Genomic DNA, 27,000 nt, shown 5'->3' with positions numbered 1-27,000 from the left:
GGGGACAACCTAACCACCAAAGCAGGATGACTGGAAAGGATTATGGAGGGTTAAATGCTTTACTAGATACATTCTGTTGCCACTTGCATGCATCTTTGCTTCACTGCCATGCATTGATTGTACTTGGGATATCGCAATCAAAGGTGAAAATGGTAGGCAAGTGTGAATGAACCAGTGTATAGCAGCATTCCTTAAATTACCTGGTGTAGTGTCTCAATGAAGACCCGATTCTGGTTTGTTGCAGCTTACAGTTGTGAAACTCATTGCTTAAGCATTTAGAGCAAGTTGATTTTGACTGAAAAAGCAGTTCAACAATGCTACATAGTTTTCCAAAAACAAATGTAACAGCTTTAATGCTGAACAGAAAATCATTGCAAAAGGTGCAACAAACAAATGAATCAAATTAATCAAGGCAATAAAGGAAAATCAGCCGTCAGAAAATTGAAATAAATAGTATTCAGAACATTCAGCAGGTCAGGCAGCTGTTTAAGGCTTCTCAAAAGCTCAATTGAAGAGGTGGGTTTGGGTGGATCTTTGAGGAGAGGTGTGGAAAAGCGGGTATATTTTGGCAAAGTACACAGTCCTGAAGGTCAATGTCATGACTAAAGTTCAGTCTCCAGCAAGAGACTAACCATCTATCTTTGACTTTCAATGGCATTACCAATGCCAAAACCCATAACAGAAACCATTCCCAACAGAGCAGCCCACTTGATTTACACCAGTCTTCACCTCACTGCAGCTACACTTGTCCACCATCTACAAAATGCATTATAGTTGCTCACTAGAATTTCTTTCAAATTCTCAGCTTCAACCACGACAAGATCAGTAGGCACATGGGAACCTGCAGGTCATAGTGTTTCCCACCAACTCACACACCACCCTGATTTCAACTATTCCCACACCTTCAGAGGCACTGCGTGGAACTCTCTCATCGATCATTGAGGCAGCACCTTCACTAGAAAGGCTGCAGTAATTCAAGATAACTCATTGCCACCTTTACAAGGGAAATTAATAATAAATTATGGCATCCTAAGTATCAACACCCTTAGCCCACCCCCTCAAGGATTCAAATCCATGATTTTCTGGAAATACCAGGTAAATAAATCTACAAAAATACAGGAGCTAGGTTTTTATAAACAGAGGGAGGATGTAATAGCCATAACAAGTTATTATGAAGCATTGGCTCGGCCTGTTAAATTATGATAGTGTTCTGGTAACTCACTAAAACAGAGCTCTAAAAAGAAATCAGTTCAAATTGACTGGAAGGTTAAAGATGGGTTAAAGGTTAAACCAGCAAGGTAAATACTGAAAAAAATAGCATTACGAGGGAGCGGGAAGAGCACTAATGGGATTCTTTTCATAGGAGTCTATATGACAAACATCCATAATCCATTCTCAATTTCTTATGCTATCTGGCCTAATTTTTATTCAAGCACACTACTTATAAATTACGTCAATTTGCACTTTTGTATAAAGTTAATCAAATGAGGTCATGAAGATGTCAGTCAAGCACCTTCTCCACAGATTAATTCTACCCACCACAGGTTCCCCACCTAATCACCTAGAAGAACAGTGATTCCTTCTCAACACCAAATTATATTTATCAGGCCCTAGATCTGCATCTAACTGGTACACTGTCACCACGATCCTGGATGACTTTTTCCAGACAGACCACAATGCACAGAAAATGAACCAGATATTATTTTTCACTTATCACTTCCAACTGCAATTCATACTCCCTAAACAAACAGCTAGACCAGTGGTGGTCCAGAGATTCAAGGATCCATGCATATAGAAACAGCAAGAACGGATACAGGAAAGAAATGGAGTGCTGGATTACAAGGGGGTAGAAATTACCCTACAACCACACAAAGCTGTGGTAAGATTACACTCGGCCTACTTTGAACAGCTCTGGAAACAGAAGACATCGAAGGATAAAGTACTGGGAACAACCTAGTCTACCTTCAGAAGTGATAAAGGGCTTGTCGATTGTGCCATCAAGCAGCACTTACTTACCAACCACCTACTGACCAATGCCCAATTCTAGTTTCGCCAGAACCACTCTGTTCCAGACCTCATCACGGCCTCGGTGCTAGCACGTACCAAGGAGCAGAAGTTGTGAAGAGGTGGGAGTGACGGCATTTGACTTCAAGGCAGCATTTGACCCAAATGTGCCAACAAAGAGCCTGGTTAAAACTGGTATCAATTAATGGCTGTAGTAATACCTTGCAGAAAGGAAGATGGCTGTGGCTGCTGAGAGTTAATAATCCCAGTCCCATGACATATTTTCTCAGGGCAGTGTCCAACATCCAATCATCTTGAGCTGCTTCAATTACTTTCTTTGAATAAAGTCAGATACAGGGATGTTTATCAATAATTGCAACATTCAGTTCTATTCACAACTACTCAGCAAATCCACAGTCCACATCTACATGCAGCAAGAAACTCAGCTGGTCCAGCCAGGTAAATATTATGATCAAAAGCAGCTCAGCTCAAGTTATCCTGCAGCAAATGATTCCTTACAAAGCCTTCCCACCACCTACAAGGCACAAGCAAGGAGTGTGCTGGTATATGTGACCAGATAAGCGTAGCCCCAATAACACCAGCGGCTCAACATCAGCCAGGACAAAGCAGCCGCTTGATCGGCATCCATCCACCAGCTTAAGCATTCAGTCCCCCACTATGGGCACACTGTGATATTACTGTAAGCCATCAAGAAATTGCAGTGATCACTCAGACAACACCTCCCAAACCCATGACCTCTACTACCTAGAAAGGCAATAAGCACATGGGAACATCCACCAAATGCCACTCACCATCCTGGATTTGGAAACATTACCATTCCTTCCTCGTCACTGGGTCAAAAAAGATACACACAGTACTGCAAGAGTCCTTCCAGTGAAAGTACCTCGAGGTGGTGGGGTACGTTATCAGACCAGTAATCCAGAGACTTGAGTTCAAATCCCACCACGGCAAATAACCCAGTCAGTAACCCAGAACTTGAAAGCAACACCAACTTGTTTTAGTTTTCACTATCAGATGTGTATATGAAACAGATAGGTTCTTTAATGGAGATAACCTACCATCCTTCATTGATATGGCCCACCAGTTGTATCATTGCCAAACTGGTACCACAACCTTCTGCAGGTTTCCATCCAAATCACATACCATGACTCAGAAATAAATCATCAGTCCTTGGCTGTCAGGAATCCAAATCCTGGGACTCCCTCACCAACAGCACTACAAGAGTCCTTTCAGCAAAAGGACTGCAGCAGTTCAAAGCAGCTCACCTCCATCTCAAGGATATTTACAGAATGGGAACAAATGCTGGTTTTACCAGTGATATTTTGATCAAAAATGGGTGAACCAGTCAAAATTAAACCTTCAATCAACATTATTGGAGGAAGATTATCTGGTTATTGATATACTGCTAGGTACAGGTTAGCTGTTACTTTTCCTATATTACACCTTCCTAAGGTAATTCAACTGTTTTAGGACATGAGGCAGTTGTGAAATTCATGACACAAGCACAAATCCCTCTTCTTGCTTTGCACGGAAATATTTCAATACAAAAGGTTTACAATTTAGGTCATTCCAGAGTTTGGCCAAACCCACAAATTCTATTCTTAATTTTTCTCCCTTCAAATAGTTTCAATAAATCCAATCCTCATATTTCCAAGGAAATTATATTGTATCTTCACATTACTGCCATCAGGAAGGAGCTACAGGAGCCTGAAGATCCACACTCAAATGTTTCAGAAACAGCTTCTTCCCCTCCACCATCAGATTTCCAAACAGTCCATGAACACTACCTCATTATTCCTCTTTTGCACTATTTGTTTTTGTAACTTACAGTAATTTTTGTCTTGCACTATACTGCTGCCACAAAACAAATTTCACAACATAATGTCAGTGATAACAAACCTGATTCTGATGAACAACGTACATCTCAAATCCTAACACCTTTGAATGGACAACTCCATGCTACCCTTAGCTCTACAATGTTTCATCCTTGCTTGAACAGCAAAAGGAGTAACCAGACAGAAATTGCAAAAGGCAACTTACAATGAACGGGTATGTGTAGGAACAGAGTGAAGACCACCTTTGCTTCTGGTAGACCACCCAAAGTTGAGTTTCAGCTGTGATACGTACCAAAGGCAGGTGATTGCACAAAATAATCCTCTGCATTATGTGAAGATCAGCAAAGCCTTGCAGAAATTGAGTGAATATATAAAATGCTGGCATATGCGCAGCCTGAGGTAGGAACAGTTAACTTTTGGCATTGTTTGGCCAAGTTTGAGTATTTTCTAGCTCTTTAAGCTTTAAATTTCAGTCTACAAATCCGACCAAAAGCAATTTACAATAGGGTGCAAAAGATGCTACTAAATTTGCAACTTAATCTTTGTGGCAAGCTGGATTTCCTTCGAGTCATCACTCAGTTGCACCTCGGTTTTTGAAGCTGTTTTTCCGATGAAGTGTACAGTGTCACTTTAGACCTCATTCAAAATTTTGGTTAGCAGTGCACATTAGTCAACTCATTTCTGCATTCTCATCAAAACCACCCATACCCAAGTTCAATGCAGTCAACTCAATAAATGTTCCACTCAGTGGACACTTCATAACCAAAGTAACCAACAATTTAATCTGTACAGATACTACCCAATGGCTTCCTCCTCATCCCCAAACATTTGACCTTGCAAAGTCTGCCTCAAAAGACAGATCAATGTTTAAGCTGGGAGAAATTTCCCACAAACAGTCAAGCAACACGCTCACAGTCAGCCTCACTAAATCATAAAATGTTCTAGGATACTCCATCACAATTACTGTGTATGTACTGTCCCACTAACAGGTCAGACCCAGCAGAGGTGATGCATAGACAAGAGGGAGTAATCCTTGGGGTCGTCAATGTTAACAGCAGACCCTGTGAAGTCTCAAGCAATAAAAGCTGATTACCACCACCCATCCTTCCTCGGCTGATGAATCAATGCTCCATGCTGAACAACACAAAGTAGCAAAGGCATAAAATGTCCTTCAATGTGCATCACCAAGAGTGATGTTGCTTGGTAGCATCAGCACTGATAGAACCCTGAAGCACACAGCTGCCAGACCAAGTCTGTGGGACGTAGCACCTGAACCAAAGAGGATTAAGCCCATTGGACTGTGCCTTCACCTGTGACTGATACATCCGTCCCTGATGGCATTGGTTGTAATGGAGGCAATGTTCCTCCATCCAGAACTGACCTGGTAGCTCAAAACTGGGCTTCCATTCGGAACTGGACCATCAGCAGCAGCAATGTACACCAGGAGCAGTCTTCCTGTTCTTTGTCAGCACCCTTCCCACCTCCTTCTTGGCCCACCTTTTCAAATTATTTTGTCCCCTTCATTCTTTTGTCTTAAATATAGCTTCTCCTTCTGTCTTTGTGATGGTCTTCATGTTTATATCTGAGAAAATAGAGATTGAGAGCACAGAATGCAGAGAGGAGGAGAGTATGAACCTGGGATGGAGTGGGAGTTGTCAGGGCATCAGGAACATAGACGACTAAATTAATTGTTGCCTTTACAAATTCATCAGGGACCCAAAATTGTAGTTGCCCTAATAAACTAACATTGTTTCAATCACATATTGAAGTGCTTTTAGCTGTTGCTTGTGAAGGCAGTGTGGGTGAAAGGAGAAACAGGTTAAAAGGGTGTACACTGGTTTTCATGGATAGTTACTCTTATTCCAGTTCCTTCTGTGAACTCAAGAACCAACAGTGTAATAATTTCCTGTAGATGTACATACAGCAAATCAGAAAATGTGCATCTATACACCAGCAGAAACCCTATGCCTTCTAAGATGTACTCCATCAGGTCAAAAGATTTTCGAAAAGGGCTAGATGATGGTGTTTTGAATTGGAGTACAGACAGTCCCCAGGTTACAAATGACCGACATAAGACAGCCCAACATAACAACGAGCTCCCATAATATTAAATCCAAAAGTCTGACATTCGAACATACGCTTGGTCCTACAAATCGTAGAACTAGTTTCTTCTCTCTCCACTTTTAGTAATTGTTCTTTCTTATCAGTTTTTTTTTGAGGCCATTCATTACAATATCATGGCAGTATGGTCACCATACCAAGTGATTTTTGTGAATTTTCCAACTCATGGACAAAATCAACTTAAGGATGTCTGTAAAAACAGAACCTGTTTGTTACCTGGGGTCGGCCTGTAAAGAAGTAGGGCAGGCAAGGAGGCAGAAATCGGCAAGAAAAATTTCTTAAGCATCGCATGCCAAAAGTTTGGAAAGTTCTTCTAAAATGGATACTGCTATTAAATGCTGCAAAAAATTCATACAAATAAACTTATTGTACCAAGTCTGACAATGGGACTTTGGAGACTCTTGCCTGTCACTCTGCAGTGCAGAGGTGAGAGATTTCTGAGTTTTTAACCCATGCTCTGCCAACAGATGTTGGGTAACTCACTGCTTCAAGCATTTTAAAAGGAAATTCAGAAGTTTCTGAATCCAAAGCCACTTGTCTGTTAAATCTGAAACTTACCCCAGATCTAAAAATAGCTACGTGAAGGGACCTTGTTAATGTTATTTTTTGTTCTAATTGTGTTTTTTTCTTGTATAATTGTGTGTAATTTATGTTTAATTTGTTTTTCTTGTGAACATTGTGCCTCTGATGCCAGGTACCTGTGGTGCTGCTGCAATTAAGTTTCTTATTGCACCTGTGCATTCATGTATTTGTGCATATGATAATAAATTCCACATTGAAGACTGAGAAACAGTACTACTTTTTGTCACCAAATTCATGCCTCTGCCAGTTATCAACGGAGGCACTTTCCACACTGCAACACCACCACTCCACACTCAGACTAAATGAGGCACAACTTAAGCATTTAGTCCCTCCAATTTGGATTCAATCCTTTTGACTACGTAGATCCATATGCCATGTTGACAGAAACTAAGTGCCAATTCTCCCAGCATCTGTAAATCCTTTACTTTGCAGCTATGTGGCATTCATTGTTGTAACAATGAACCACCCAGCTTTTTCTTCTAATATCTGACATTTTAGGCATCAATATTAAATTTCAACTGCCACCATTCTCCTTCCATGGCAACTAACTGAAGAGCAAACACTTAGCATTTTTCACTCAAACTATATAGCAATGAATTATGACCAATCTACCATAGATTGATGTATAATGTCATAGATTGAGGATTGGTTAATGGACAAAGTAGAATAGAAATAAACAGGTCATTTTTGGGTTTGGAGATTGACTAATGGAGCGCCTCAAGGATCTTGCTGAGCTCGTTGGGCAAAATCTGTATCAATGAGTCAGATGAGAGGACCAAGTGTAATATGGACAAGTTTCCTGAGGATACAAAATTAAGTGGCAGTGTGGATGATGCAGGGAGGCTTCAAGGAGATATGGAGAGGCTAAGTGAACAGGCGAGTACAAGACAGATGGAATATCTTGTTGAAAAATGAGAGATCATCCAAACTGAAAGAAAAAATAGAAAGGCTTCTTTAAAAATAGTGAGAAATCAAAAGGTGTTGACGTTCAGAGGGGCTTTGGTGTCTATGTACATAAATCATTTAACATGTAGGTACAGCAAGCCTTTAGGAATGCAAATAGCACTTTGGCCTTTACTGGAAGAGGATTTAAGTACAAGAGTAGATGCCTATCTGCAGTTATAGTGCACTTGGATTACTGTTACAGTTCTGGTCTCCCCACCTAACAAGGGATATGTCCCTATTGACCCTCACCAGCTTTTATAGATGCACCATAGAAAGCACCCTAACCGGATGCATCACAGCTTGGTATGGGAACTGCTCTGCCCGAGAGCGCAAAAAAACTGCAGAGTTGTGGACACAGCTCAGCACATCACAAAAACCAGCCTCCCCTCCATGGACTCTGTCTGCACTTCTCACTGCCTCAGTAAAGCAGTCAACATAATCAAAGACCCCTCACGCCTCAGATGTTCTCTCCTCTCCTCCTCCACCATCAGGTAGAAGATACAAAAGCCTGAAAGCACATACTACCAGGCTCAACGACAGCTTTTATCCCGCTGTTATAAGACTACTGAACGGTATCCTGGTACAATAAGATGGACTCTTGACTTTACAATCTACCTCGTTGTGGCCTTGCACCTTCTTGTCTGCCTGCACTTTCTCTGTATATGTAACACTTTATTCTGTATTCTGTTATTGCTTTTCCCTTGTACTACCTCAATGCACTTTTGTAATGAAATGATCTGTATGGATGGCATGCAAAGAGGTTTTTCACTGTACCTTGGTACATGTAACAATAAACCAATTTATCAGTTACATGGATATGAACTTTTGTACTTATTATGAAAGCTTATTCATATGTACGGGTGTCCATAAGTTGGGTGTTCGTAACCCAGGAACGGTCTGTACTCCAATTTAAAATACCACCAACCACCCATTTCAAAAACCTTTCAAGCAACAGTCTCACAGTCGGGGAATGTAGAGATACTACCATGGCCACCATATAACCTGGTTCAACAGTAGATGTGGTCTGAAGCAACCACTAGCACTCAAGCTTAACGTGTCACTCATCTGACATAGCAATAGGGATTCAGTTTTCCACGTTTTAATGGATTTCTCCAACACCACTTAGCATTAATGTTTCATGAAACCACTGAGCACAAATATTGTTACTTCTATTCAATGCCTTTATGACCAGATACATTGGAAGCATGGTATCTCACACCTGGATTTTTAAAGTACATCTGGCACACTCACCCACTGAATAGTTGCTTTTTTGCGAGGAATTGTAAGCACAGATGGCACTCAATTGCCCACATTGTAATGGCGTACAGAGGTTTATTTTGTAAATTGTTTCCTTCTCTGTGTCAATTGCCTCCCAGGTATGTCTGAAACAGAGAAAACAGTGGTAATGCACATAAAACAAATACACAATTTCTCCATACTATCTCAGGTCCACCTGCACCAAAAAGCAAATTTAAAACATACGTTGAATTAAAATAAATTTTAAAGAACACAACAGCAGCAAAACAAGTTCATGTGAACAAGAGCAAAAGTCCTTTCAGCTGATCTCAATGGCAATACTTGCTCCAAGCAAAAATCCCTATTCAGCAGGGTGCTGGGGAAACCCTGCATTAGGGTTAAGTTCAGACCTGTCAGTTATCAGTTTTGTGGCTCTTCCCACACACCTCAAATGTCAACAGTACTTCATGTTTTAGTTGACTTAAGTATTGGTCCCTCCATTTTGGATTCATCCTTTGGAGATGAACGTTCAACCTGATGGAAATAATTCCCTGGCACTTTTCCCGAGGTGCAAATTACCCTGATCTCCGCAGAGGAAATCATCACTAAACAATCACCACTAAATACATCTCATTCGTGGCTTGTGAGACTTAGTGTACAAATTGGCTGCTGCATTTGTTCACAGAAAAGCAGCTACATTTCAAAAAGCAATAACCACAAAGCACTTTGGCACATCAAAGTACTCATCTTCCATTACTTACAGCACAACCACAGTGGAAGACAGCATTATGGAGTGAAACTGAGTTTATGGCTTTCCCTCAATGGTTTAAGCCACAGAGGAGGAGGCAGACAGAACAATGGGAATGTCTGGGATAGGGTGGAGACTAGGAAGACCAAATAGTACAACTGGTGCTGGGTGAGAGGGTGATGAAAGACATGTTAATCACAGCTGATCTGTCTAGACTTACAAACAGAAGGAGATGAACAAGGCTGGCAGGGGGAGGGAGTAGAGAAGACAATGTCTTAGAACTATGACATACAAAACTGCAGTTAATGGAAATCTGAAAGAAAATAAAATGCTGGAAACAGTCAGTTCAAGCAGCATCTGAGAAGGGAATAGTTAACATTACAGGTGTTTGACCCTTCATTTGAACTGGCCAGTTCTAAGTCATCTGGAAAGGCTGGTTATCTGAAATTGTTGAATTCAATGTGGAGTCCAGAAGGCTGTAAATTTGCCTCATGCAAAGTGTGATGAAAAGGAAAATTCTAAATAGCATGCAGCAATAATACTGTAACCATAGCACCCATGAAGTTATACCTCCAGTCCTGATCCCAGTTACAGCCCAGCAAACATTCCCTTCCCCTTCCCATACAACAATGAATAGGGACTAGGCTGTGGATTTCCAGTTCAAGAATGCATTTTGACTTCACATGATGCACGATGTCAAAACTTCAGCCAGAATATGCTCATCTGTGCAAAACTCAGGACTATCCTATACAGCTAAATATATTTACAACAAAATAAAATTAAAAAGCGTCGTTACTAAGTAGAATGTGCCAGCTCATTCATTACAACAGCCAGCCACTGGTGATGGTTTAGTGTTTACTTAATTACATTCATGACATGGTTTCCTCCCAAAGTAGTTATTTATACAAGAATCCATCTTACACACTCAACCACCCTGGGTACTTGAAATTAATTAGCACAATTTATTTTCAAAAAGTGCTCTAACAAGTTCAAGTTATACTTTATTGTCATTCACCCATATGCTATAAAAAAAACACATGGAGGAACATCTCACAAGCATTTTTTTTATATTTTACATGCAAAGCATGAGTAACAAGTGCATAGCTTTTGCAGAACAAATTATGTCAGGATGCATGGCCTGACACCTACCTTGACCGATTACCCAGCAATAGGACTATGTATAGCTTAAAACAGAAGTAGTTCAACAGTACTAGGTAAATGTTAGTCCGGTCTGTAGAGCTTCCCAGGGCATTATGCACTTCTCTGCTGCTGCAATCAAGTTAACGGATTTGTCTAACACTGATATCCACAGGATATCAATCCACAGCATAAAATAAACTTTTGGTAACATTCAGCACAGCAAGTGGCACTCAGACTTAAAGTACAGTCTGCCAGCTGTCAATGTACAAGAATAATTTGGATTTCCATGATAATTTTGGCATTCCCAAGCAGTGTGTTTAAGAACTACCTGGGCACAAATATTTTGCCTATAAATGAAACAGACTGCTCGACTTTCCTCCAAGATACCATCTGAGGTTTGCACACGGCACAAAATCTAGATCAAACACTAGTGCAGCACCAGCTGGGTTCACAAGAACAGGACAAAACTATTCAACCAGTCAGCCCATTTTGCCATTGAACTTTACTGCTGACCTGTGACTTATCCATTTCTTTGCCCCAGATCCCCACTAACAATAGCCTCAGATTTGAAATAGAAGAACTTAGCATCCATTATCACTTGAATAGTTCTGACCCATAACCACCATTTGCACACAATTATTTCCTACCTTACCTTTATGCTCAAATTCCTGGCTCCAATTTGTAAGATGACTTCTGCAATTCAAGTCATCCACCTGATTAGTTTAAGTAGGCCACAGAGCCCGCCAAGCCTCTCTGTTCATGACTTACCTTGTTTTAGCTGCACTCAACTTTCCTGCCAATTCACCTCACAACTTCATTCTTCTAGTAGTTCAAAAATCCACACATTGAGCATAATGAAGGACTCCATTCTCGGAGTACAGAATTTCAAAGACTCCATCTCCAAAACGAATTTCCTCATCTTAAAACAAGTATTCTGAGAATTAAATCTGAATTGCAGTTCCCAACTCGGAGTTTGAAAATCTTGATTTACTTGAATAATCTCAGGGATGAGGAAGTAACTGGGGCTACCCTTAGAGCAAGGGAGAGGTTTGTTAAAGTTGTTAAACATGAAAAACCATTTGAAGCATCAAATAACCAGAAGGTACAGATTTAATGTTTTGCAAGGATTTCTTTTTAAATGTACTAGTGATTAATATTTGGAATGTACTGCCAGATAAAGTGAGATTCAAATTCAACTGCAACTTCCAACAGGGAATTGGATAAGTACTTGGGGAGGAAAAAGAAAATTGAAAGAATATGGGACAGTGAAATGGGCCCATATGAGTTGCTCAGAGATGGCACAGTCAAAGGACTGACTGTACAATTCTATTACTCTGCACTGTTTATGCTGTACCTTACACAAACAGAAAGTGAGAAAAGGGCCATTTCACCAAGGCCGAAAAATTGTCATGTGAAGAACGGGGAGGTCGCAGCATTTAAGAACCCACATTATAGAATGCAAGTTGAAACTCTAGAAAGAGCAACATGCAAAGTGGCTGGGGAAGACAGGTGTGGGTAAGAAAGAGTAAACAGGCAGCTGGAAAACCAATTCAAAAAGGTAAGGAGAGTGTAAAAGGATATATCAAGCTCCAAGAGAGGACTATACACATCTAACAAAAGTACAAGCCATTTTTACTTGTTGGATTTGATCTGAATGCTTTCTTTTTGTTTTAAGGAATACAGGACTGGTCAAAAGCAGACTGCATGTAATGAAATGCCACAACTAAGATGACCAAAGGGAAGTTACTGTCTAGCTCAAGTTTACTTATTCAGCAGACTTCCTGAAGGTATGAATCTCACCACATTCTGCATCCAAACATAACTTGACAGGACACAAGCCATGTCTTACATAAAGCTCCATCCCTACTTTTCACAAACCCAACCCAACATGGGTTTCTCTGGAAACCCCAGCTTCTCTTGCAAGGTCATCCATCTGAAATGTTAGCCATTACTTTCTCTACAGATGCTGCCTTACCTGCCGAGCATCTCCAGCCTTCAGCTTTTATTTCAGATTTGCAGCATCTGAAACTTAATACGTCCCACCATATCACATTAAGAATATCTTTTACAATTGACCCCAGCAATAGACTTAGAACAGTATAGCGCAGGAACAGGCCCTTCGGCCCACAATGTCTGTACCGAACACAATGCCAAATTAAATCAAATCTCTTCTGCCTGTATATGATCCATATCCCTCCATTCCCTGCATATTCATGTGTCTAGCAGCCTCTTAAATGCCACAGTTGTATCTGCTTCCACCACTACCCCAGCAGCCCATTCCAGGCAGCTACCACTCTTTAAAAACAAAAACCTGCCCCACTCAACTTAAATGCATGCCCTCTAGTACTTGACATTTCTATCCTGGGAAAAAGATTCTGACCATTTACCCTATCAATGCCTCTCAATTTTATATTCTATCATGTCTCCTCTCAGCCTCCATGCTCCAGTGAAAACCACCCAAGTTTGTCCAACCTCTCCTTATAGTTCATACCCTCTAATCCAGGCAGCATCCTAGTAAACCTCTTCTGCACCCTTTCCAAAGCCTCCACATCCTTCCTGTAATGGGGCAACCAGAACTGCACACAATACTCCAAGTGCAGCCGAACCAAAGTTTTATATAGCTGCACATGACCTTTTGACTCTTATACTCGATGTCCTGACCAATGACACAACAAACACCTCACACTTAACGTCTGCAAGACGAAGGAATTGATTGTGGATTTCAGGAAGGGGAAGTCGTGAGAACACACACCAGTTCTCATTGAGCAGTCAGCGGTGGAAAGGGTGAACAGCTTCAAGTTCCTGGATGTCAGCATCTCAGATCTATCCTGGGCCGAACACATTGATGCAATCACGAAGAAAGCACGTCAGCAGCTCTACTTTGTTAGGAGTTTGAGGAGATTTCGTATGTCACTAAAGACTTTCAAATTTCTATAGATGTACAGTGGAGAGCACTGACTGGTTGCCTGGTATGGAAGCTCCAGTGCACAGGATCGCAAGAGGCTGCAGAGGGTTGTAGACTCAGCCAGCTCCATCATGGGCACAACCCTCCCTACCATTGAGGGCATCTTCAAGGGACAATGCCTCAAGGCGGCGGCATCCATCACTAAGGACCCTCACCATCCAGGACATGCCCTCTTCTCATTACTATGATCGGAGATGGTACCGGAGCCTGAAGGCCCACACTCAAGGATTCATAAACAGCTTCTTCCCATCTGCCACCAGATTTCTGAACAGTCCATGAGCACTACCTCATTAGTCCTTTATTTTTTACTATTTATTTTTGTAATTTATAGTAATTTTATGTCTGCACCGTACTGTTGCCACAAAACAAATTTCACTTCATCTAAGTCGTGATAATAAATTTGATTCTGATGGCAAGCATGCCACACGCCTACTTTACCACCCAATCTACTTGCATGGCCACTTTCAGGGACCAATGGACATGGACCCCAAGATCCCTCTATCCATCAATGCTTTTAAAGGTCCTGCCATTAACTATATTCTCCCCTTGCATTTGACGTCCCAAAGTGCAACACCTCACACTTGCTTGGATTAAACTCCATCTGCCTTCTTTCATTTCATTCATCAGCCTCACTTGAGAATGCCCCAAACAGGACACATTAGAAAATGGAAGAGTAACAACTGCTATTTGTTGCAAAAAGTAAAGCCTTAAAAACTGGGAAATAAAAAGTATGATGAGGGTGACATCAAGCTTGTTACTTGATGCTATTAGTGAGGATAAAGCTCTTTCGCAGATGAGCCATTGGCCAAAATAATGGGGCTTTCCTTTGCTTGGAAATGGAGTCTTCAGGAGCTAAACTTCAAATCTGAAAGAAAATGAATGGCTGAACATTAAAAGTCTGAACAGTTCGGCTGAAGACAAAGTTGACACTAAAAGTGTAAAGATAGAATGTAAAGTTAAAAATGGACAATAGCAAATTAGTCCAGATGCTGGAAATGAAATTAAAAGAGATAATCTGAAACTATTAGATACTTAAGAACACAGTGATAAACCTAGCCAACATGAAAATGGCTTCAGTTTTTAAAGAAGCTTATTACCCAAGTGCTTAAATACAGCTATCCAGTACCATTTCTCCATCTTGTACCTTTTTTTTTTAAAAGGTATTCTACGTGCAAGTGGCTTGGAGAGAGGGTCAGGGGAAAAGAAGGGCGAGGAGAGAAGGTTGGTCATTGCTGGGAACTGAAATCTTCCTTGAAACAAACAAAAGTCAGAGGTTATAAAAAGAGCTTGCCCATTTCACCATTAAGTGGTGGCTGACAGGAGGACAGCTTCTTTCTACCTGCACGATCAATGTTTAACCACATCCTTCAGCTGGTAACACCATGAACAAACTTTCAATGTAGAGAATTAAGAAAACTTGCTGTTGTATCAATAACGTCATGCCCAAGTGCCTGTTTTTTGTTTATACCTGGGCTCTTAATAATGGTGCCTTCAAGGTTCAAGAACTTCAGACAATTAAGAATGGATTTTTTTTGGTAAACTGTTGTTAGGACAAATTGCATTAAGAACTAAAACCATAATTGTTTGTAGGTCCTGAGACACCTGTTGTATATGAATTATAATTTTCTCACATGGAATTTAGATTGCAGGTTGGTACTTTCGTCAGCCTCAGAACTGGTTACTGTGCTTTCTTCCCACTTGCTACTGCAAGTAGGACTTCAGTGGGTAAAGAGATTTCAGCAAAACAAATTCAGGGAAGGGACTAATTTTGGATGTGAAGTCCTTTTGACACTTACACAGGAAATTCCACTTGAGGTTGATTTAAATTAAGCAGTGGAGAGCATTACTCAGCAATGCAGCACAAGTAGTCACTGACAAACAAGCTTCCATAGCACTCTACAAATGTTTTTAACTGCTCAGAACTACACCTGCCACAGCTCTACTTACCCAAGAATCAAAAACAAAATTTATTGAATCACAGTACTTCTTCCAGCTCAGAATGCTAACTGGATGGCATGCATAGGATCTCCAACTACAACCACTCACTTTACCGATTTGAAGTAAAATTTGTAGCACTTTGAAGTGTCTGAGCTATAAAACACCAGAAGACTCTTTCCAGAAAAAAGAATTTCAAAGCCAAGCTTCCCTGTTCCCTGGTGCCACAGTTAACCTATTGCAGGTGCCAATGCAACCCTGCATCCCATTGTCAAGCTAAATGACACTGGTATTCCTGACTGAGAGGAGAAAACACTTTCTACTTTTCCAGCCGCAATTGTCTGTCCTCCTCCCACAGGAGAAACACGTGCCTGGATATGATCTGGCTAAACTACACACTCCCAGGGCTCAAACAGCCAATTAGGAGCAACCCTTACAGACCACATGCACTTGGCCTGAAGGACAGACAACACTTCCTGAACTACACCCCAGAGCCTATGTGGCAGAAAGTGTCTGGGATTTCACGAGGTGCATCCTAAAGAATCTGAACATTCATACCCTGCTTGAATATGCTCATATCTGGTTTAATTTGTATCCATTTAGCTTGTGACTCCACATTAATGGCAGGTTTCCAAATCTTCAATAACAGTTCTTGAAACAGCCAATTGAGTTACATTAGGCTTTGACAGGACGAGTTTTCTATTCCTCTTGCAGTTATGCCAGACCAATGCAACACAGGTTGTTAGTGAGACTGAAGTGGAACTGGTTAGACAAGAAATGCAAATCATTTCACAGAGGGTGGTTGATATCTGGAACGTGCTGCCAGAGAAGGTGGTGTAATTAGATACAACCACTATGTTTAAGAGACATTTAGACAGGTAATTAAGTAGGCAAGGCAGAAAAATATACAGTCCTAATGCAGGCAAATTGAATTACTGGAGATGGGCAAAAAGGTTGGCATGGAGTTACCCAGATCATGCAACCTCCCTCGTCACAACCTGCTGGATGTGATGGAAGCTGCCATTCCCCCGGCTCTTCGTTTGGCTGTCTCACTATTAACGAAGCTGTAATGACTCCTTTTAGCAGATTCCATTAGCGCTCTTGTTCCTGGGAATGCATGCAGAGCAGTATATGGGGCACACGTTTTCTGCACACATTACACTAAAACTTAGAAACTGCAGGCAGTCAATTATCTGCACTTTCCGAGTGGAACTACAGACAAGAGAGGAACTGTTCTCAACCACTGCAAACTCCTGACACCTACTCGTAAACTAGGCAAATCCATGACAGGTCTGTATTCACATTGAATGAGAGACACTTTAGAAAGTAGCAATATGTTCAACCCAAATACAAAGAAAAAAGGTTAACGGACTGTTGGATGACTGAGCACACAGTTACAGAAATGGTCATCACTACCACTATGACTGAACTCCTGATGTTCAAGCTTCCACTATCCATTAATAGTTAATTCATTTGTATCATGGATCACAGCTTCCAACAAAATCTATTGAAATATGACAAGCCTGAAGCCATTGGTGTCCATTATGGAAAAGAGCTGTCTAGTGCATTCCACTTCTACAAGATAGATGTTTGAGTCCACACTAATAAATTGCAACAATGCCTAAACTTTATGTCATACTGCCTATGATTGCAATTACCTGACTCCTCACAATCTGAAGCAGTACAATAACACTTCAAGTGGCAGCATCTCATCATTTATTTACCTGCACATGACAACTCAACAGATCTAATTGTTCTTTAAACGTTGGTCATTTCTAACGTATCTAAAAGTCTGCTTCAGGTACATGAAGCTTCCCAAAATCAGACCCAAATCTGCAGTTCAGTAGCGTGCCCTGCTCTCATTGCACCATTTACTCGAACGTTCAACATTCACAATTATATAGTGTTCCATCAAAGCGAAGCATTCAAGACTGAACCCTTTAAGTGTTTTGTCATACATGGCTCGGTCCTCAGTTGAGGTGCACAAGTAGCTGCTTTCAACCCTTTGTAAAATATTGTTTGGCACTGCAGGAGAATCATGTCAGCACAATATTAAACAAAAACTTCAGGAGATGGCTTCCTCAGGGGCGGCTTAGAGGTGCTGTGGGGAGTGCAGATGCACTTTGACCCCCTGGTGCTGTACTTTGACCTTTCTGATTAACAGCTTGGCAGCAATCATCTTGCACCTCCCCCCCCCCCCCCACCAAAAGGCAGGAGTGCAGTGTCAAAGAGCACATTGCCCACGTTTGGCTCAAATCACGATGTTGCTGTGGGAGTTTTATCCAATCTTAGATCAGCATTATAATTAACAATTCAAAATAAAACAAAGGATTTACAAATTTCAGTAGCCACTTAAAAAAAAGTTCATTCTAATTATTCTTATATCAAATCAGTCTGTCAGGTCCATGCCAGCTCCTCAAGAGCAATTCCCTACCCTCTCCTCTCCAACTCATTCATACTCATCAACTCCCCTTTGCAATTCCAATGCCAAGGGGTAAATTATAGTGGACAATGTCCTTGGGAGCTGGACAAAATAGAAGTACGGAGAGGAAACCCACAGTTACAGGGAGAACGTGCAAACTCCACATAGACAGCCAAAGGACAGGACTGAACCCAGTTCTCAGGAGCTGTGAGGCAGCAGCACAAACACCATGCCACCCATCTTTTATCCCAACATTACACTACTTCCAGGCTGCTTTATAGATTACCAAACTTTAAAATGAGACATCTTCTTGAACATTATATTGCACTTATATAGAGGTTTCTGCTTATACACACAATTATTTTTTTTATATACATGTTCAGTAACAAACACTGCTATTTTTAAGCAAGCCATCTTCTTCTAAGTTGGAAACCACAAACAGTAAAGAGATAACTAACCCATTTTCAGTATTAGGTATTGGTGGGGGGAAGAAAAGGGGGAAATATCACCCTAATATGCCTCAATGATAGGGTTAGCAGACATTACAACTTCCACCAAACCCAGACCAGGCATTGAAGGCCTCCAAAAGAGAAACAACTTGATGCAGTACTCAATGTTAAAGTAGACAACTACTCTGGACATGAAACCACAATCTTAAGAGCACAGCACTTCAATTAGGTCAAGCCAATTTTTCGTGAAAAAAAATGGTGACAATTCTGAATCACAATATACAATAAAGCAACCACTTCCCTACAAAACGTTTAGAGACACAGTACTTTCAGAAACTGCAGCATTCTAAATCTAATGAACTCAAAAAAGGTACCAGGACAAAAGCATGTCAAACTATTAAATGCACTGTAGCCAAAGAATCACATGGCCTGGTGGATGCATTAGTAATAGTGAGACAAACGACACATTATACAGAGTAACTCAGACAATGAATGCCAAGCCCAAATAAATGCAGAAAAACTAGGAATCCATAAGCTGCAGCCCAAGTTACCTTGCTATGCCAGAACCATGTCTATAGACTTGGCAATGAAATGCACAATAGTGCTGGAAGCTGTGACACTTGACATTAGGGTTAATGCTGTGCATTCAGATACAAGAGAAGTTTTCAATAGTAACAGACAACCTCCCAATAAGCTGCATCTTTCCTCCTTCACCAGCCCAAACTTAAGCCCAATCCACCCCTAAACGTTTTTCTCTTCTCTCTCCCCCACATCCTCTCCAAGCTCTGCCAGAGCAGAAGACCCACCTTCTGCTCCCTCACCCTCTTCCCACTGAACTGTTGACCATCCATATTCTCTCCTTGCCCCATGTTAACTGACATTGTCAGTCCTCTTCACACACTGTCCCCCATCTTCAAATCTGTCAGCAGCACTTCTCATCTAAAACAACTCCAAGCACTTGGTAAGCGTAGCCATTGCCCCCAAACCAGAGCAGGAGCTTGATTGGAGGTATTCAAAAAGGGAGCATCTCCTTTCAAATAGCTCCAATATAGAGGCTTTGGAGTCACACAGCACAGAAACCTGCCCATCCATCCACCGAGTCCAGGCCAAAAATCAACCATCTTTTACACTAACAGCTTTTTATTGTACCACCAACTTCCCTCCCACATTCCACCTACACAGGGGCAATTTATAGTGGCCAATTAACCTACCAACCTGCACGTCTTTGGGATGTGCGAGGAAATTCACAGTCACAGGGAGAACACATCACCTACCTGCACTGCCCTTTCTCTGTAGCTGTTACACTTTATTCTGCATTCTGTTATTGTTTTACTTTGTACTACCTCAATGCACTGTGTAATGTATTGATCTGTATGAACTGTATGGAAGACAAGCTTTTCACTGTACTTCGGTACATGTGACAATAATAAACTAATTCCAAACTCCACATAGAGAGCACCAGGTCAGGATTGAACCCAGGTCAACTGAGAGGAGGCTGCAGCTTTACTAGCTGTGCCACCCTGTCTGCAGACTTCGGTGTGGATGACCAAACAACCATCCTCCAATGCCTCTTCACCACCCTTCAGCTGAGTGGGATGGTTCTCTGATCAGTACTTACCAAACTATCAGGGAATCATCAGCAATGGCTCCTCTTCCTGCAGGATCACCTCTGCTGCCCTTACCCACACACTGGGGGGGGGGGGGGGGGGGCCTACTTGGTCACCTATTCCATTTCCCAATTTCATACCATTCCCTACCTTCAACCTTCCATAATTTTAATGCGTCCAAAATTCAGGTGCCCATAGCCTAACTCACCCTTTAAGCTGCATTGGTCCTCTAAAGCAGCATCTCAATTTCCACCCACAGCTTCCCCACTCCTCCAGATGTCATCTCCCATGCAACCCCGCCATTAACTGTCCCACCACTGGCAGCCGCACCTTCTGGAACTCGTCACCAAACCTCTGACTCAGTTTCCACCTTTAACACACTTCTCAAATCTTAGACCAAGCTTTTAGCCACCTGTCCTAGCAACACCTGTAGTTGTGTAATGAATTTGTCAATGCTCATTTGACCTGCCTTGGTAACCCTTCCTAAAGGCAGCTGCTATTATAAACAGTTTGTCAAAGGGCAGAAATCTGAGCTCCTGAACATGAAACCCATTACCACAATAAAGCTACCAAGCACAGCACTTTGTACATGGAGGAAACAGTAACCACAATCAGATATTATTACAAAAACTACCAGGGACAAGGCAAGAGTTGTGTATGCCAAATCATTCAGCGTGTTCAAGGCTGAGATTGATGTCGTCATTGTGACCACAGGGTAATCAACAGTTATGGGGACCAAGGAGGAAAACATAGAGGGGGCAACAATCAGATCTGTCAAAACTCCATTAACGGCAGTCCAGTCTCAAGGCTGACTCCTATTAATGTTCTTCACTCCCTGAAAAGGGATCAACTTCGGTGTGAGCAATTGTGCTCTGCTTAAATATTGACCTGGCTCAGATTATAACCCTGTGGTATGCTTTTTATACACTATTGTTTAAAGATAAGCTAAACTAATTTGTGTTCTAGACTCTCAATGCAATATGCAGATCACCCAACTAGGAATATACTAGGAATGAAATTTTAAACTGTATGCTACAAAAATGCAGGTTTATAAACAAAATTCAACTAATGTCTGAAAACCTTAATAAAGCCACTTTACACAAAAATAGTACTGAAGCCAATGCAACTAGCTTCCAGGGACTGTGGCAACAAATGCAGCCTAAACCTCTAATACGGTGAATAAGCCACAAATTCTTAATCTTGATCATAGAAAACATGAACAGACCAAAGGTAATTAAATCATGGGACATTGCGTGTTCTTAAGCAAAATACTGCAGATGGCGAAAACTCAGGTCAGGCAGCACCTGGAGAAAGAATGTTTTCAGGCAAGTGTTGTTTGAAAGGTCGTCAACCTGAACACTCTTCCACATAGTGTCCAGCCAGCTGAGAACACCCAGCACTTTTACTGATATGTTCCTGAAGTTCTGTGCATTTACCTTATCCAAAGTGGATTCAAGGAGCAAATCTGCTCCAGAACTGGATGCTTTCATTTCCATGCACTGAGTGGTGCACCTTGCAAGAATCACCCAGAACTGGAGGCCAAGACAAGTGGAAGGTAGAAAGCAGGTGATGATTAAGAAAGATGTGAATTTATATAGTGCTCTTCACGCCTCAGAGCAACCCAAGGGTTTTGCAGCTAACTTAAGTGTAGCTACAATGTACAAAACAAGGCACATCAATTTGGAAACAGTAAGCTTCTATATGTAGCCATTAGTTCACAAAAAAAAAATCACATATCAGGAGGTTATTCAGCCCACTACATCCATGGCACCTATGAAAACAGCCAATTTCACTCCAGCTCCAGCCCATGTAGCATTATATCCCCATCCAGGTGCTTCTGAAAACGTGCTGGCAGCTTTGTCCCCACCATCCATTCACGTAGCAATGTTCTGGACCCACATCGTTCTTTGGCATAATTCTCAACTCCCCTGTTCCCAATAAACTAGCTTAAACCTTCCCATAAATTATTAAGCTTTATGCTATAAGAAAAAGGACCTCTGTATTCCCTCTGTTGAGCCCTCCTAATTGAAAGTACTCAATTAAGTCTTCCCTTACTCTCCAGTTTCACGCAAAAAACAAACCCAGTCCGATCTTTCCTCATAACTAAACGTCCAATCTGGCAATCTTCTAAATTACATTTGCATATTCAACACCACCACATACATTCCGTAATGTGGTAACCAGAACCAATTGCTGCACTTTGGCCAACTCGTGTTTTCTGCAATAAAAAAAGTCTGATTTTGCTGCTTTTACAATCGTGCCTCTGCCAATAAAATCCATCAGCCTACCTTTGCCATCATATTGCCTTGTGTTGCTTCAAGTAGACAGCAGATTGTGAGGGCGTGCATTTTAGAGTACATCTAACTCAGCATCCTGGCACAGATTGTGCATTTCTCCACCACATGTACCCTCCCCAAATGCATTTCTTCACTTTTCCCCAGATTGAACTCCACTTAGTTTGTGGAAAGATGTTTGAAAAGCAGAAAAAGTAGTGGATTTTTCGCAAAGTGCAGCAGCCAAATCAAACCCCTCTCCTCCGTCCCCACTCCCCGACCTCCAACCCCTCTCCTCCGTCCCCACTCCCCGACCTCCAACCCCTCTCCTCCGTCCCCACTCCCCGACCTCCAACCCCTCTCCTCCGTCCCCACTCCCCGACCTCCAACCCCTCTCCTCCGTCCCCACTCCCCGACCTCCAACCCCTCTCCTCCGTCCCCACTCCCCGACCTCCAACCCCTCTCCTCCGTCCCCACTCCCCGACCTCCAACCCCTCTCCTCCGTCCCCACTCCCCGACCTCCAACCCCTCTCCTCCGTCCCCACTCCCCGACCTCCAACCCCTCTCCTCCGTCCCCACTCCCCGACCTCCAACCCCTCTCCTCCGTCCATTCCTCCGACCTTCAACCCTTCTCCGCCCCAAGATCTTACCATAAGTAACAACAGCCCTAGCACTCCCTTCAGCCCCACAACCTACTATAACACAGGCACCCCAGCCGCCCTCCCTCCGCCTTCTCCCTCCTATCCCAGTAAGGGTGCTGCATTGCCTCTGCCCAGCAGGGCCGGGCTGCTGACCGGAGCCCACTCCGAGGCCTTGGCGAGGGCCCATTGCCCGCCCCGCTGCCCGACTCCACCTCGCTCCCTGTCCCCGTCGTGCTCCAGGCAAGCGCCTGCTTCCAGGTGTCCAGGAGGGAGGGAGGCCGAGCCGGCCGCACTCACCCGCACAGCTCCGGGTAAGTGAAGGAGTGGTCGGCCCGCACGCCGCTCCACACGGCCAGCCACAGCAAGGCCGGCCAGGCCGGACACGCCGCTCGCCCCCACATGCTCGCCCGTCCGTCCCCGCAGCGACCAGCTGGAGCCCCGTCCGGAGCCCACGATAAATAGAAAGCGCAGGGCAACAGCGCAACGGCCGCCTCTCCGCCCCAGTCACATGACTGAACTGGAGCCCAGCACCGCCTCACATGACAACAGGACGCCCCCGTCACATGAGAGAGCCCGGATTGGACCACCTCACACAACAGCGGGACCCGCCCCCGTCACATGACAGAGCCTGAGCCCAAGGTCCCGCCCCCTTCACAGGCCAACGGAACACCCGTGTCACGTGACGGAATCAACACCAAACCCGCGACGTATGAGAACCACAGGTTACGCATGCGCATCGCATGACGGAGCGGTGGAGTGCGCGCACTCCTGTCACATGACGCAGGCGTCCTTACCCCATCACATGACAACAAGGACAGTCCAGAACCTAGTCACATGATGAAGCCTCCGGCGCGACCTCCATCACGTGGTGGATCACATGTGGCAGCAAACGCGGTGACAGGTGACGGGGGGCGGGCCCTGGGCACCTGCTAACGTGGAGCTGGTGGGAGGGGTTTCTCTGTCTTCGGTTTGCAAAGTGTTGTTCCGTTTATTTTGTCGTATAATTTACCTTAATTTAAGTTTTATGTTGACTGATGTTTGTCGTGTACAGTGCTGCTGCAAAAAGCTACTTTTCATGGCATTATTCCTATGACAATAAACTTGAACTTGGGGTGCTCAGGGATCCTGCTGCTACTCAAGGCATTGAAGCTGTGGGTTGTACGTGGGTGTAAGGTCACTCGGGGGACCTGTTCCCTGGCCATTCCCTTTTCTCCCTTCTACCTTCTGGGATAAGATTCGGGAGCTTGAAAGCCCGGATATCAAGATCAGCTTCTTCCCCACTGCTGTCAGACTTGTGAACCAATCACCTCAGTCACATCCCCTTCCTGGTGGGGCTGCCACCTTCTCAAACCCTTAATTCTACTTCTTTTGTTACTGTCACTTTAGCATTTCTTTTCCACCACTTCAGATTGCACTACAATTTTGCACCATTCCGTTGTTTTGCGCTTGTTGTTGTATTTCTTATTACCATGTATGCTGTTTACTCTTGAACTTCAGGTGAGCAAGGAATTTCATTGCACCTTTGCTGTATATGACAATAAACTATTCTGAATCTGACAGAGGTGAAAGAATAGTGGGAGGAAGGGAGAGAGTGTGTGTGGTGCCATGCCTTGAGGCTCCTGGATGTGTCTGGTGTTCCCTTGATCTGTGGTGCTCCCCCCCCCCCCCCCCCCCCCCCACACACTCAGAGTCTGCATCTTGTGTTAACTAAGATCCAGGCACTGTGTTGGATGGCTTTATCCCTGTGACCCTCTTGGTAATCTCCTACGTTTGCTGAGTAACTTCCCTCTGTGACCTTCTTTGCGCCAAGCATCTCTTCTCATCCCCTATGACAGGTTCTTTATGTTAAGATGTTATGAGTCCCCTCCCTTGGCCATCCTAACACCTGTAATTGTCACTTTTGGTGGAATCTTTTTTTTGTTCTTTCACAGGATATGGGCATCACTTCCAAGGCCAGGGCTTAATAATTCCATAATTGTTCTTGGGAAGTTGGTAATGAGCTGTTTTCTTGAACTGCTGCTGGTTGTGTGGTGAACCTAAACTGTTAGGGAGGGAGCTCCAGGATTTTGGGCCATCGGTGATTGAAGATATTTTCCCCTTGGAATGGTGTGTAATTTGGTGGAGAGCTGGTGGTGCTTCCATGTGCTAGTTGCTTGTGTCCCCCTTTGTGGTAAAGGTCTCTGGTTTGGGAGGTGCTGTCAGAGTAGCCTGGGTGAGTAACTGCAATGCATTTTGTAGGTGGTACACATTGCAGCCATGGTGCACCAATGGTGAAGGGACTGAATGTTTAAGATGGTGTGCCCATCAAGTGAACTGTTTTGTCCAAGATGGTGTCAACGGTGCTGTTGGAGCTGCACTCATCCAGTCAAGTGGAGAGTATTCCATCATGATCTTGACTTATTCCTTGTAGACTCTAAGGCCTTAGGGTATGAGGAGGTGAGTCATTTGCTGCAGGATGCGCAGCCTCTGATCTAGTTTTGTAGCCACTTTATTTATAAGGTTGATTCAATTCAATATCTAGTCAATGGCATTGCTAACGCCTTGATGATGGGGCAGGCACGGTAGTGTAGTGGTTAGTGTAATGCTATTACAGCACCCGCGACCCAGGTTCAATTTCCAGCCACTGCCTGTAAGGAGTTTGTACGTTCTCCCTGTGTCTGCGTGGGTTTCCTCCGGGTGCTCCGGTTTCCTCCCACATTCCAAAGACATATGGGTTAGGAAGTTGTGGGCATGCTATGCTGGCACCAGAAGCATGGTGACACTTGCGGGCTGCCCCCAGAACACTCTACGCAAAAGCTGCATTTCACTGTGTGTTTCGATGTACATGTGACTGATAAAGAAAACTGATCTTATTCAGAGATGGTGATGCTGCCGAATATTAATAGTAAGTGGTTGGATTCTCTTGCTGGGGATCGTCATTGGGGTTTGTATGTTACTCGCCACTTATCAGTCCATGCCTGAATGTTTTCCAGATCTTACCCCCTGATTGTTCCATTATCTGAAAAATTATAAATCTCACCGAACATACATAGTGCAGTCATCAGTCAACGTTCCCACTTCTGACCCCTTTTACGATGGAGCAGAGGTCATTGATGAAGCAGCTGACAAAGGCTGGGTGTAAGTCACTGCACTGAGGAACCCCTGCAGTAGTGGGTCCAAGATGACTGACCTGTGACAACCACAACCATCTTTCTTTGTACTCAATGCAACCTCTGGCATTCCACTATTTGCTCCATATCGCTTCAAGGCTCTTTCGAATTCTGTGGCCAAATGGTCCTGGCAAAGACTTCGTTGCAGGAAAAGACAGTCCCAGAGAGGGAAAAGTATAAAACTATTTGGTAAAAGGTTGCAGCCATCTGATGTAGAAGGTCAGAGAACAAAGAGATGGGGTGTCAGGGACTACATGTGACACAAAAGAGCCAAGGCACTCCAGTAGAATTGGCTCCTTTAAGGTTCACAGGTCTTGCCCAATGCACAGCAGGTGATGTAACACATGCTCTCCATCATTCACCACCACTGTAATTTGTCAGGTCTTGCCTGCTTTCAATAAAGTACAATCATGCTCACCAATACATGTCAACATGGAGCCATTTTGGATTTGGAAATGAAAGGGACAACTGTAACTAAACATGTAGCAAGTATGCACTTAACTCTGCATGCACTGAAGGGTCCAGGTAGCTGCACAGCAAACACACATCACAAAGCTATGAGAGAAAGGAGATGTGCTAGCATGTATTTCCTGAAGTTTATCTGTTTTTGAGTACCTGTGCTCTGGCCATCCAGGATAGGGCCCTTCTGCCACCGCACATGGAGGGGCAGGGTGGGAAAGCCTCGAACAAGGAAAGGGGTATCACATGAGGGAGCCATGTGAGTGGCAATGGTGTGATGTTTGTTTGTGCTTTGTTTATCTTTAAACATTTACACTAGTGAATGTAATGACCATGAATGTAAATGTAGCACTGTTTCTTTTGTATATATTTTTATTATGAATAAAGTCTATCTTTGAGATTAAAGAAGTCCACAAGGCTCTTAAATTCACAGGAAAGCAGCAACCTTGGTTCCACCCAAGTCTGGAT

At 43.1% G+C, this 27,000-nt stretch overlaps 1 protein-coding gene across 1 annotated transcript in view; it reads right to left on the bottom strand.

Annotated features, from left to right (window-relative positions):
• Positions 1-23,437, bottom strand: part of igf2r (insulin-like growth factor 2 receptor) — a 118,213-nt gene extending 94,776 nt beyond the window's left edge. Inside the window, exons 1-2 of the mRNA XM_052012070.1 lie at positions 23,222-23,437; positions 8,760-8,890 (exon numbers count right to left, since the gene is read on the bottom strand). Of these exons, the coding sequence (XP_051868030.1) occupies positions 8,760-8,890; positions 23,222-23,325 (235 nt within the window). The 5' untranslated portion in view covers positions 23,326-23,437. The remainder of the gene's footprint in view (positions 1-8,759; positions 8,891-23,221) is intronic.
• Positions 23,438-27,000: the final 3,563 nt, after the last annotated feature.

The sequence above is a fragment of the Pristis pectinata genome, chromosome 3 (assembly GCF_009764475.1).
Source record: "Pristis pectinata isolate sPriPec2 chromosome 3, sPriPec2.1.pri, whole genome shotgun sequence".
In the NCBI taxonomy this organism is placed as follows: domain Eukaryota; kingdom Metazoa; phylum Chordata; class Chondrichthyes; order Rhinopristiformes; family Pristidae; genus Pristis; species Pristis pectinata.
The sequence above is the reverse complement of the archived record's forward strand: the minus strand, read 5'-3'. Positions and strand labels throughout refer to the sequence as shown.